The sequence below is a fragment of the Balaenoptera musculus genome, chromosome 10 (assembly GCF_009873245.2).
Source record: "Balaenoptera musculus isolate JJ_BM4_2016_0621 chromosome 10, mBalMus1.pri.v3, whole genome shotgun sequence".
In the NCBI taxonomy this organism is placed as follows: domain Eukaryota; kingdom Metazoa; phylum Chordata; class Mammalia; order Artiodactyla; family Balaenopteridae; genus Balaenoptera; species Balaenoptera musculus.
In genome coordinates, this window is record NC_045794.1 from 34,895,705 (window position 1) to 34,909,578 (window position 13,874).

Here is a 13,874-nt window from a genome sequence, read left to right on the forward strand (position 1 = left end):
TAGAGACTGTTCTAGTTTCATTCTTTTACATGTAGCTGTCCAGTTTTCCCAGCACCACTTATTGAAGAGACTGTCTTTTCTCCATTGTATATTCTTGCCTCCTTTGTCATAGATTAATTGACCATCCTTTCCAATTTTAGCCATTGTCTTTGTGAATGGAATTTTAGGTATCAGCGTAGAAATTATGTTTTGCTAGGAGCCATACCAACTCCATAACACATGCACACGCCACCAGGCCCCACACGCCCCACAGACTTGGGCACCAGCCTGTATGTGGTTATGGATATTTTAGCTAAGAGTAAGGCTAAGCCTTCTGTCTCTTATGACAGAGACTTTATTTTTACTGTTCATGTTTTCATGTACCTTTAACAACTGGATCTTCTTATAAGTGAAGTATGACTTGGTTTTATCATCTGACCAGTATTGGGAATGGGTCTATGGGAGCAAAAGGGAATTATATGGAATTTATGCAACATCGTTACCATTTGCCTTACTTAAGTAGTTTCAGTAAATGAACCAAAAACATATTTGTGAAATAAAAAGTAGCTGGTAATAGTGTTCTAATTAATCTTGTTTTCATGCCAGCCTAATGAGTGATCTCTGTATACCAGATTCTCACACTAGTATTGTTTGCTCTAGGATGATGATATGGGGGTTGTCTTGGACTTCATCATTTATGTGCAAAAGAGCAAAAAGGACATTAGATAGTGGTTTCACCTGTAAGACAAGTGCTAGGGCAAAGGCTTCAGAATATTTGTGAGATAATAGAGATTCACTAAAATAAAGCAAAGCTGTATGGATTTTGAGTTACAGTGTACACTGATTTACAATAATATTTATATTGCAGGTCAGTTGCTTCGGTTAAAAATGTTTCGAGAGGATCATGGATCGTGGATGACAATGTTCTTCAGCACAATTCTCTTTCTCTTCATATTTTCTCACGTATACAACACGGTTCTTCTAATGGATGGGAACATGGGGTAGGTTGTCTTTCCCCTTTCTACTGTGGTGAGTGTTATATTTGAAACTTGTAAGAATTCAATAATTTTTCAGTTTGTAGTAGCCTAAATCTTTGTTACAAATATTCTACCCTAATAAGGATAATCTGTGCATTTTTCTTAAGACATTTAGAGTCTTTTATCCAAGAAGCTTATCGCACTTTGCAATACTTATATAGTGTTCCTTATTCTTTAGGTCTTCTCTGTGGAGTAGTTTGAGAGCAGGTAGTAATTTCATTATAGTGACAGAGAGTATGAGAATCAGGAAATCTTCTTGACTTGTTTATAATCACAAAATCAGTAGAACTGTCCTAAGATGTAGCTCTCCAGGTTTGCAATTACATTGCTCTACAATGCGTGGCTGAATAAAAGTGTTTGATACTGGTGGCATTTTTTTTTTTTTAAACTCTCTTGGCAGTTCCAACAGAGAGACCTTTGTTATAAATGGGCCTTTTTAAAAGTGGGCCACCCTGTATTAAGTCCAAGGTTGTAATCTATACTTATCAAATCACTAATCAAATCACCATGGCATGAAGATGTGCTAACAAGTAGATTGTAGATTTTTTTTTAACTTTCTCCAGTTCTTGGTTTGCTCTTTACAAGTTTTAAGGGCAGAATGTAAGGAGAATGTCTTAACTTACAGCTTTAAGAATTAGATTAGTGACCATAAGAAACCACTTTAGATACTTGTTGTACCCGAAGTAGTTCCTCTAGAAGGTTTTGATCTATCCTCCCCAATAGATTGGAAAGCTAGCTCATATCCTTTTCTTCTAAATGTAGGCCAGGCAAGACTGCCGGCCAGTTCTACAGTGCAATTATTTTGATGTTATGTATAGATTTTATCCACCACTGTTCAGTGCTGAGAGGGATAACTCAATTAAAATTTTATTGTTTTTTTCCCACCATTAAAGAGATGAATAGTAAAAGAAAAGCAGGTACTTCACAAGGTTTATACTTTAGTCCATACTAACAAGTGGTAAATTCAAGAATGTGATTGCAGATCAAATGTTCAGGCTTTAGGAAGTTATTAAAATGCTTTGTCTGTAATTATTTCTTGGGCTTCAAATGACGCCATTCCTACTGGGTCTATTTTTAAATGGTGGAGTTACAGATTCTAACCCATGGCTAGTCAGAATAAGCCTCAGCCTTAGAACAGTGCCTGTATAATGGACCCGGGTAATGGTGTTCTTGGATTTATCTAACACAATCAAAAGTCTCTCTGAGAGGAACTGTGCATTCTCAGCCCTGGGACCAGAAGAGGAAGTGATCGATGTAAAACTTACTCTTTTTAAGCTGTTGCTGGAATTAAAATGTTAAATAGTATATGTACATAAAATATATCCTTTGCTCTGAAGTTGACTTTTCATCTAATTCTACTTTTTTTTTTTTTTTTTTTTTTTTATGGAGCTAATGAGGTCTGTGCTAACCAGAAGTGCTTATTCTGAGGAAGGAAGCAGAATTAAAAATAATAAATTAAATGCAATAATAGATATTCCCTGGCACATTGTAAAACAATCAACAGCTAATAACAGAGCTAACCTTAGTGAGAGCTAATGGTTATTGACCACTCAGTAAGAGACACGAATTGTTTCAAACCTCACAATGACCCTCTGCAATAGGTATTTTTATTATCTCCATTTTACAGATCAAGAAACTGAGGACCAGAGAGCTTTTGTCACTTGCCCAAAGTTACATTATAATTAAATCTCTATTTTAAGCAGTAATAGAGAAGGGGTTGAGCTATTAAGTAGTGAATTCTAGTAATACAGCCTGCTTTTAAGCTAGCACACATTTGATGGATGGTTGATCCTGTTACTCAATCACCATATGCCTATTAGCCTTTCTTTGTATTTTTATCATTCAAGCTGAATTTGAAAATTGAAAGAAGTAGGAGATATGTGCAGGAAATAAGAGAAGGGTTAGTCTAGAATTTATGTGTATCTGTCTTAAGTAAAATTGAAGGTGATTGTCTTTTATTCTCAGACTATATAAATTCCATATTCTTATGTAACTCTTGAACTCTTCACCAATATGCCTCATCTTTGTTGAAAAGGATCTTTGCTTGAGAGGACATCTTTAATGGTGCTACTTTTTAAAGAAAAATCCAAAGCAAGGGGAAAATGGTGTAGTTCTACAGATTAAAAAATTAAATCTCCATTTATAAAAGAAGTATTATCAACAATTACAACACATGCCATTTGAACTAGTGAGCGCTTTAATGTAGGAATGCAAACCTGGAGGAAAATCAGTTCTTAGAGCAGGTGGATACCACTGTGCCTTTGGGGTAGGAGCACCATGTTACCTGAGGCGTTGCCCTATCCTGTTTAGGGCAGGGAATGAGGGAGCCAGAGGGTACAGAAAGGACAACAGGCTCACAGATGTCATGACTGACTGGTTTTCTATCAGAGGATTGCTGGTGGTAGAGAGGAATTCTGGATTCTTTACACTGAATCTGATTTGCATTGGGGATTTCAACCTGTGCTGGTCTGTGGCTCTTTCTAGGAATATTGGTCTAGAACCATTCTGAAAAGGATTTCAAGGATTTTCTATGATGGCTAGACTTGTGTTTATGTATTTTAGAACTCCTTTCCAAAACAGAAGCCGTTAGGCCTACAGAGAGTGGATTTAGGATTTAAGGAAGGAAAAAAAGAAGTTTCCCTAGAATGATTTGCTTTTTTCCCTCCCTTCCCGCCCCCCCACCATGCAATTTTAGAATTGTTTGTAAATTTAGTCTCAACCAGAGTCCCTTGATCCCTTGTTACTGAGAACAAAGTCTCTAGGTTTATCTGATCAGAACTGATAGTTTTAGCCAGAGCTCGCTTGATAAGAGTCAAGTTGCGTGCTCCTGGAGCTCTCCTTACAGCGAGTGCCCTGAAGTGTGCACTCACTCATGGCTTCAGCCATCTGTGGGGAGCCAGGCTGAGAGGCAGTGAGATGGAGAGGGAAAGAGGGGAGTTAGAGATGTGCTGAAGGGACCAAGACAATCCCTATTTCCTACACTCAGGGGAAAGTCTCCTCTCACCTTTGATTCTCCCTCCACACCTCCTGCCACCAAAGTGCTGCTTTATTCTTTAAGTCACCAAGATGAACTCAATTCATCTTCCATAAATGTGTGAGGTCGTAGGTGAGGGTTCTGCTGCAGAGAAGGCTCCCATCCTGGGCAGAGTTTTACATCTAGACATTTTATGAACAACTTCCTTTTTACAAGGTGGCAGACTAGCTAACCTGAAGCCTCTCCTCCTACAAAACCTTCAGGAATGCTGAAAAATACAATGCAGCCTTAGACTTTTTTTCCCTCTTCATTTAATATTATTTGCTTATTTTTATTTTTTAGATGCGATTAACATTGATTGAAATATAGTTGATTGACCATATTATGTCAGTTTCAGGTGTACTGTACAGGGATTTGACATTTGCATACATTATGAAATGATCACTATGATAAGTTTAGTAACCATCTGTCCCCATACAAAGTTATTACAATATTATTGACCATATTCCTTATACTTAATATTACATGCCTGTGGCTTATTTATTTTATAACTGGAAGTTTGTACCTCTTAATCTCCTTCACCTATTTTGCCCCTATCACTTCCCTCCCCTCTGGCAACAACTTGTTTGTTCTCTGTATCTATAACTCTTTTCATTTTGTTTTGTTTGTGTCTTTGTTTTGTTTTTTAGATTGCACATAAAAGTGAGATCATATGGTGTTTGTCTTTCTCTGTCTGACTTATTTCACTTAGTGTAATACCCTCTAGATCCATCCATGTTGTTGCAATGGCAACGTTTCATTTCTTTTTTTTAATGATAATTGTATATGTAATACCACATCTTCTTTATCCATTCATATATGGATGGACACTTAGGTTATTTCCATATATTGGCTATTGTAAATAATGCTACAATGAACATATATCTTTTCAAATTAGTGTTTTTATTTTGGGGGGGTAAATACCCAGAAGTAAAATTGCTAGATCATATGGTAGTTCTATTTTTCTTTTCTTGAGGAGCCTCCATACTGTTTTCTATAGTGGCACCAATTTACATTCCCAGCAACAGTGCACGAGGGTTCCCTTTTCTCCACATCCTCACCAATGCTTGTTATTTGTTGTCTTTTTGATGATAGCCATTCTGACAGGTGTAAGGTGACATCTCATTGTGGTTTTGATTTGTATTTCCCTGATGAGTAGTGATGTTGAACATCTTTTTATGTGCCTATTAGTCATCTGTATGTCTTTGGAGAAATGTGTATTCAGGTCCTCTGCCCTCTTTTTTTTTTTTTTTTTAATTAATTTATTTAATTTTTGGCTGTGTTGGGTCTTCGTTTCTGTGTGAAGGCTTTCTCTAGTTGCGGCGAGCAGGGGCCACTCTTCATCGCGGTGCGCGGGCCTCTCACTGTCGCGGCCTCTCTTGTTGCGGAGCACAGACTCCAGATGCACAGGCTCAGCAGTTGTGGCTCACGGACCCAGTTGCTCCGCAGCATGTGGGATCTTCCCAGACCAGAGCTCGAACCCGTGTCCCCTGCATCGGCAGGCAGACCCTCTGCCCACTTTTAAATCTGGTTGTTCTTTTGATATTGAGCTGTATGAGTTCTTTGTATATGTTGAATATTGACCCCTTATCCAATATATTGTTTACAAATATCTTCTCCTATTCAGTAGGTGACCTTTTCATTTTGTTGATAGTTTCCTTCGCTCTGCAAAAGCTTTTTAGTTTGATGTAGTCCCATTTGTTTATTTTCACTTTTGTTTCCCTTGCCTGAGGAGACAGATCCAAAAAAATATTGCTAAGACTTATGTAAAAGAGCATACTGCCTATGTTTTCTTCAGGGAGTTTTATGGTCTCAGGTCTCACACTTAAGTCTTTAATCCATTTTGAGTTTATTTTTCTATGTGGTGTGAGAAAGTAGTCCAGTTTGATTTTTTTGCTTGTAGCTGTCCAGTTTTCCCCAAACCCTGATGATAGACTTTTTATAAATGCATAGCTGAGCTTACCCAAAGATAAGGAAAAACCCTGAGGCCAAAAATGAAGAAGGATCTGAACACCAAGGCAGTGAGCCTGTGAAGTGACACTCAGGCAGTGACTCAGGAACTTGAGTTTTAACTTTCACATTTGCATCAGAAACAAGGATCCGGGCTTGTATAAGTGAGAAATTGAAACAGAAGCCTCCACATTAGATGGTCCTGCAAACTGCTACTGAGAAAGGATGGACTGGAAAACATATATAACCACTAGCACAGGGAACATCAAGAAGCTTGTCTGACTTAGATTGGGCTTTGGGTAGAACACAAAAATCTTCCAAGAACTCATAGCCACAGGTGTAGTTTTATGGTTTTCATATACATTTTCCTTTGGACTTTAGAACCCTCCATCCCCCCCACCCAAGTCTCCCTGGCTGTTCTCTTCTCCCAGTTTCAAGTTTCTACTTCTCTCTGGAGTACCTCCCCACCCCCAAATAACTTCCAGAATTCCTCTGTTTCCTTATACAGAGCAATTTAGTTCCCTCCAACTTTTGTCCACTTTGATTCATCTGGGGCTTTTCCTTTCATAACCAAAATCATATTAATGCATGTTCCCATCAAAAGGACCAATACTCTAAGATGAATGCTGTTGACTTCTCAGAATATGAAAGGGCTGCTGCCATGGCATTTTGCAGATTTTAAAAATAGCAATTGTCCTTTCTCCGTTCCTTCAGCTGTGTATTTAATTAACTGTCTCTTGGGAGAGAAAAACGAAGATGCTCAAAGAAAAAGGGGCAAAGCAAGTAACCAAGTTAAAATTAGGGTTATGTAATAATCACGGTTCAACAATACAGTGCCTTGTTTACATACAGGACTGAAGCTTCAAGGCAGCGAGACATAAATAGGGAAGAAACACGAAACCATTTTCTCCTACAGTTACAGGACTTGGTTAAAATTGATTCTAAATGAATCTCTCTCCAATTTTTAAAATTTCCTCTGTGTTCACTAGGTGCCTTAAAGCCAATCTATTAGAAGTTCTTTATGGATAGAAATGGAGAGCTCTTCTCCCAAGTCCAGACTGAGGACTTTAGTGACAGAAACTGAGTGAGACACATAGGGCTGGGAAGGGTTTTCAGTGTTTGGACACTTCACACCCCTTTTGACGTTGTCTTTCTGAAGAACTTCTTAGTCATGGAACATTTTAGCACCCATAGTATTACGCCCTAATTCAGGAAAGGCTTGCCTGGTCTTTTCAAATATGCCAGTCTCCCAAAGGATAACACGTGTGTAATGTGTGAGAAATGAAACGGTGGGAAAGAAAAGCGTTTGCACAGTGGTTGAGGCTTATAAAAAGATTCTGAAAGCAGCCACTTGATGGCAGCAAAGGGCATGTTTTCATCACTGATTGTTTCAATGTTATCACTGGCAGGTTTTCTCTCCTTCGAAAAGAAGACTCTTCCCCCTCTGAATTTCTGAAACTTGGTGTTGAAATATTTGCTCTCTTAGTGTTTAATGGCAATCTTTAAGAAATCCACATAGTGAGCTCTCTGACAAGCACCTATTTCGTGATGTGCTTGGCCCCCTTTTACGTTCTAAAACAGGTTTAAATAATAGCACATATAAACATCTGTATGCACACATGCACATCTATATGTTTATAGACTTATTCCAGTGTTACAAGGATAAATATCGTGTTTCTCACTGAGGAAACTAGACATTTGACTCACTGATAAAAATTCCTCTATGAACTAGAATGTGTCCAAAGAGTGCATACTATTTAGAGTAGGATATGAAGAAGCTGATGTTTTCTAGTGTTAATCACAAAGAAAAGTTTTATTTTTTTCCTGATACAAAGCTTTTTCCAGAGGAGTTTTACAAATATTAATTAATATATCAATATGTGTTAAGTATTGCAGGGACAGAATTTGAGAAATTAAGACAAAGTGATTCAGGCAATTTCAAAAAATAAATATTAGTATTCATATTCAGGACCTGAAAAAAAATGTAGGTAAGAATTAGGTGATGAGTGTAATGAAAATGGAGTAAATTCTGTCTCTTCTGTTTTCTTTCTGATAAGTTTTAGTAAGAACTTGTACGGAGCACTCACTGAATGATCGCCGTGAGCACAGTGGGCGCTCGGTTGAGGAGAGGAGACAGGAGGGAATATTTGAAATGGACACTCTCTTAACATCTAAAATGCATGGCTTTTAAGTACAGAAGCGGCAGCAAAAGCAAGCAAGGAAAAATAAGAAAAACAAGTGAGAGACTGGTTTAGACTACTTGTCTATAGGTTGCATGAAATTGTTCAAGATCTAATAATGCTTTGTAAAGTCCATGTGTACAGCTGGCCTAGGCCTTAGCGTGTCACTCTATTATCGTTTTTTTTGTTGTTTTTCTTTTTAAAGAATGACCATAACTCTGGTCCAACAGTGTGTCCATACATTGTATCAGAAAAGACTCTGATTTATAGCTTCAGTTTCTCTTGTCAGGGATGTATGTTTCAGCACGTTATTTTGCCCAAAGCTGAATTATCCTTTAATGGAAAAAAATCAGGTGAAATTATACTCTAGGCAGTACTTTTTTCTTTACTAAATTCACTACTTTTAAAACCTTCACTAATGCTTTCAGATTCCTTAATCAAACTTTTCCTCTTTCTGGTCACCACTGGTCTAGAAATAGGAGCCCTGGTACATGTTTTTATTGTTAAGAACTGTGATTTTCATTTGCTTTTGCTCTTCAGTACAAAGTTGGTTGACCTGCTACCACTGTTTATACTGGTAGCTTCATTCTAAGGAAGGAATGTTTGTGAGTTTTTTTGTTTTTTTGTTTTAAATATTTTAATTAATTAATTAATTTTTATTTTTGGCTGTGCTGGGTCTTGGTTTCTGTGCGAGGGCTTTCTCTAGTTGCGGCAAGCGGGGGCCACTCTTCATCGCGGTGGGCGGTCCTCTCATTACCGCGGCCTCTCTTGTTGCGGAGCACAGGCTCCAGACACGCAGGCTCAGTAGCTGTGGCTCACGGGCCTAGTTGCTCCGCGGCATGTGGGATCTTTCCAGACCAGGGCTCGAACCCGTGTCCCCTGCATTGGCAGGCAGACTCTCAACCACTGCGCCACCAGGGAAGCCCTGTGAGTTTGTTTTGAAAGATGCTAAATTTATTTTGGGAAATGACAAGACAAAATTTAAATTGTCTTTAATAATGTTAAACTATACAGTTTTTGTATGACCTAAACTGACAAAATAACTGAAGTACAAATGTATCCATTTAAATTGTAGTAAATGAAAAAAAGGGATCTGATGTTACTTTCAGTAGCATGTAATAAAACACTGAATTTAGGGATGGGTAAAGGATGGAGGCCTGGGGCAGGGTTCAGGAGCTGGGGTGGGGAGAAAGCCTAGCTGTGTTAGTGAAGCCTGGAAGTACTTGAGTCAATGGCTGAAAAGCTTGATTGGCTGCTAATACAAGGCTGAATGCAAATTTTGCTAGAGTGGTGCTTTAAATAATTTGTTGGCTTCACTCTTAATTAGGCTAAACGTTGACTTGCTTGTACGTTTAATTCACAATAATAGCAGAATTAATTACTAAGGCTGGGAGGAAGGGGCAGAGCTGGTTGCCCAGAATGGGCTCGTGAGAAGAAAAGCTGGAAATGAATAGCTGAGTCTGGTCAAGACAGCTGACCCAGTGGGGTACTGGGGAGAGGGAGGGAAGGAGGGATGCCGGTGAGAAAGAAAGGAAGGGAGAAAGGGAGGCGGGGGGAGAGAGAGACAGACAGACAGACAAACTTATTTAGCCAAAGGCAGTATAGCAACAGGGCTCAGGTGGCTGCTTTTAATACTATTGGTTGCACGTTACTTGGTTTTGATGGTACAAGGGTAAAATAGCGCAGTGTGCCCAAATTGTCACAGGTTTACTGTTAGTGTTGTCTGCATTGATGAAATCTTAAAACATTAATGAAAAACACAATCAATGTTGCATCCTTATTACTCTACGGCGTACATTATCATCTGTCCAGAATCGACATTGATTTGACACACTTTGGAGGTATTCTGTGATCATTGTTCATAGTTGCTTTTTTCAACTCTCTTATTAAATAGTTTATCAGCTTGTTACTGGGGAAGAATTCTGATCCAGGAATCAGATACCTGGGTTGGAGCCCCATCTTAGCTACGTACTGGCAAAAATAACTCAGAAAAGTTAAACAGTTTCCTTTTTTTTTTTTTAGAAATTGGTTGTTGTGATAGGATTCTTATTAGTATTAGTGTTATCAGCATCATCATTATTATTATTAATCTGGGGGAAATGCATGCTTCTAAAGTGGAGAAACAAACTAAATTAAAGATTGCTAAAAATCTTGATTGCCTTTAGTTTTGCTTGGTATGCAAGGCAATGTGGTGTAGTAGAAACAGCATGGACTTCTGTCCTGACACCCTGTATCTGTGTGACCCTAGGGAAACTTTACTTCCTGAGCCTGAGTTCCTCCAGCATACAATGGGGATATTGGTACCTACCTTAGTGTTGTTGTGACAATCAGAGATAACAATGTATGCAAAGCAGTTGATGTGGTTCCTGCCATGCCGTGAGCTCCTGATAAATGCTAGCTGCTGTTATAATAACAAAACATTTTAGCTTCTCAAATCTTTAGCTCTCAATAAATATCAGTTGTTATAGTAACAAGTACTTTGGTTAATGCAATGAAATGACATAATTTATGGCAATGATCTTATTACATTATAATCAATTATAATAATTACTATCAATTTCATAAAAAATGCCCAAATCAATGCCTGGCACCAGTAGGTCTTCAGTAAGTATTAATTTCCTATGCCATGAAACATCATATATAATCTTAAATTTACTTGATTTAGGAGTGAAATTAGTACATGGAATACATAGCACCTGGCTCAAATGCTATTGGAACACATCTTTATGAGTGCGCATAAGCTATTCTTTCTTTTGTTTTTCATCAGTGAAAAGTAAATACAGAAAATGAATATTTCATTAGGATTCAGAAAAGCAAATCAAACACATATTAAGTTACTAAATGATTATTCGCTAATTTTGACCTTTTTGAAAAGAGAGGGAAAATTTGGTGGAATTATGGCTGACATCATGTAAATTAATGACATAGTGGTCTCTGTGTGTGTGCATGTGTGTTGTGTGTGTATCTATTATCTAGAGACTATATAATAATAAGCATCTTTAGGTTCCTTCTCAATTCCTTTTCCTCAGTGGTGAACATGCAGGAAATAAATACTTTCCAGACATAAAAACTGATGTATACGGTAACCCAAGGTTTACCAAAAGTTGTATAGTTAAATAAATTAATAAGAGATGACTCAGCACTAGCTTAGAAGTGACATTTCTGTGACAAGTTATCCCATTTGTAATCTATTAACCCCGTAGTTATTCTTGAGGGATTGATGAAAAGCAGTAAACAGAGTTCTATTGATAAAATATTTCATCATTCAAATAGTTCCTTGTTCTAGTAATGTCAATGGCAGAATAATTATATACACTGCTCTGGCAGCTTGGTTCAGAATGTCTACAACCTCTTTTGCACCAGAGCAGGAGGATAATGACTTTTTCATGAAGCCTGCCTGAGCTCTTCTCAAGGGGAGAATCACATTGGAGCTGATTAACTTCTCTCTATTTCAGTTTCCTTTAGGCTACCATGAGGGTACCCTGACACTCTACATTTTTTTTTTCTAGAGAAGCAAGTGTGCATAATACACTGGATTAAGTTACTGTCAAAAGACACAGAAGAGCATAATAATAATTGCAATATTGAAATTCCTTAGAAATGGGATATGCAAAGACAGATCCTGATTAAAGCAACATATTAAGTGAATATTCTTACCTAGTTAAAAAAAAAACTGTATTACATCCTTTATAATAAAAGATCAAAAATATAAAAAAATTTGAAGAAAGTAAAGAGGTCTTAGATTTTGACTTATATTTTGTAGGCTACATATTTTAATTCTCTCTCCTTAAAATACGTATTTTAAAAGATTAGGAGGATGGTTCTCAGGTATGTTGAAAAGTGTAAAATATTAAACATCATGTGCAGTTAACAGGAAAAAATATATATCACACATAAAATGATTATATCCTTTTAGCAAAAAAATTAATGGATTTGTTTGCTTCAAGACTGTCCATATAATATATTTAATGTGCATTCTGTTATTTTGATATATTATAAAATATACATTATATATAATAGTATATATTATTCAGTATACTGTTATACACATATATGTATATATGTATAAAATGTTAATTATTAGGTAATCAAATCTATTTATTAATTAAGTCATTTACTTTTATTAGAGAGTTTGATGTGTAAACTTAAAGCTAAGCACCCAAAATAATTCACTGATGATAAAGTTATGAGTAACTACCCAGGGAGAAGAAATTGCAGCAGTATGTATGTTCTGAACCTCACAGAGTCATCTTAATTGAATATGTGGATATTCATAAAAATGAGAAATAAGTAAGATTTTGTAGGTGTTAAACGAGTAACAGATGTGATATTTATGTTGGGATTATGTCAAGTTAATGCATACATAGGGTTCAGAAAAAGGAGAAAGCTAAGTCAGCTTCTTAAACAATTTAAGTGTCTGGAGAAGATGGCGTTAATCATCATTTCACTACACCATCTACAGTGGAGTCAGTTTAGGGTAAGTTTATGAAAATTCACTGACCTAAACTAGTGAAGAAGCTAGATTTGTGCACCTATTTGGTGAATTGCTTCTAGGGAATTTACCTATTACTTAGACCCTCAGGCTATGGGACAGTTCTTAATTAAAATTCACAATAGCGGGACTTCCTGATGGTCCAGCGGTTAAGACTCCATGCTTCCATTGCAGGAGGCATGGGTTCAATCCCTAGTCAGGGAAATAAGATCCCGCATGACGCATGGCATGGCCAAAAAATAAGTAAATAAAATAAAATAAAATTCACAATAGCCATTTCTCCTTATGTTTCTTAGGAACAGGGTCTCAGACAAAGTCAGGCTATTGACACTGTTAATTTCTCTGAGCTTGGCCTCATTGATTAAAAAATACACTTTTTGAGTCTTCCTTTGGGTACCAATCACCAGTTATAGTTTAGAGACTCATCTCCCTGAGATCAAAGAAATATCCAGAGCTGGTTCAGGAAGCAGGTTACGGACACATTTAATCATAGCCAGACAATGAGTGATGATGGATTACAAAGATAAGGTAAGAATCTAGGACTAGGATATCCAAGTCAAGGTTGGCAACAAGAGATTATCTGTCATGGTTATAGACTAAATGTATAGATTACTTAAGAGTCAACAACAATTAAAAAAAGAAAAGAATCAGCAACAAGGTAGAGATAACATCAGGAGTTTTGGAGTGTCTAATGATCACTGTGTACCCTCTTTCCCAGCCTCCCAATTTTTGTGTACAATATGAGGAAGTTTATAGACTTCATGTTGAGAGCCGCTGAAGTAGGTATCTCAGAATTAGGACACTAAATAGGAGGCTCCAATGAAAAGATCTTAAAACTAAGATATATCAGTCAGGAGAGGTTAGTGTCTGTCTCTACTTCTACTTCTCAGTAACAAATGTATTGTACTTCTCCTTCCTATGTACATTGCCTTTAATAGCCTTCTCTACCTTCTAACACACAGTGTCTGTCTTCCTATGAAGGGAATAGATATATAAACTTATTTATTTATTTATTTTTAAAATTTTATTTATTTATTTATTTTTGGCTGTGTTGGGTCTTCGTTTCTGTGCGAGGGCTTTCTCTAGTTGCGGCAAGTGGGGGCCACTCTTCATTGTGGTGCACGGGCCTCTCACTATCGCGGCCTCTCTTGTTGTGGAGCACAGGCTCCAGACGCGCAATCTCAGTAGTTGTGACTCACGGGCCTAGTTGCTCTGCGGCATGC

The 13,874-nt window shown here is 37.3% G+C and overlaps 1 protein-coding gene across 3 annotated transcripts in view; it reads left to right on the forward strand.

Moving 5' to 3' along the window:
• TMEM117 (transmembrane protein 117) overlaps positions 1-13,874 on the forward strand; it is a 540,188-nt gene that overhangs the window by 102,217 nt on the left and 424,097 nt on the right. For all 3 annotated transcript variants that reach the window (XM_036866945.1, XM_036866947.1, XM_036866946.1), the window contains one exon: positions 848-980. In XM_036866945.1, coding sequence (XP_036722840.1) covers positions 848-980 — 133 coding nt within the window. The remainder of the gene's footprint in view (positions 1-847; positions 981-13,874) is intronic.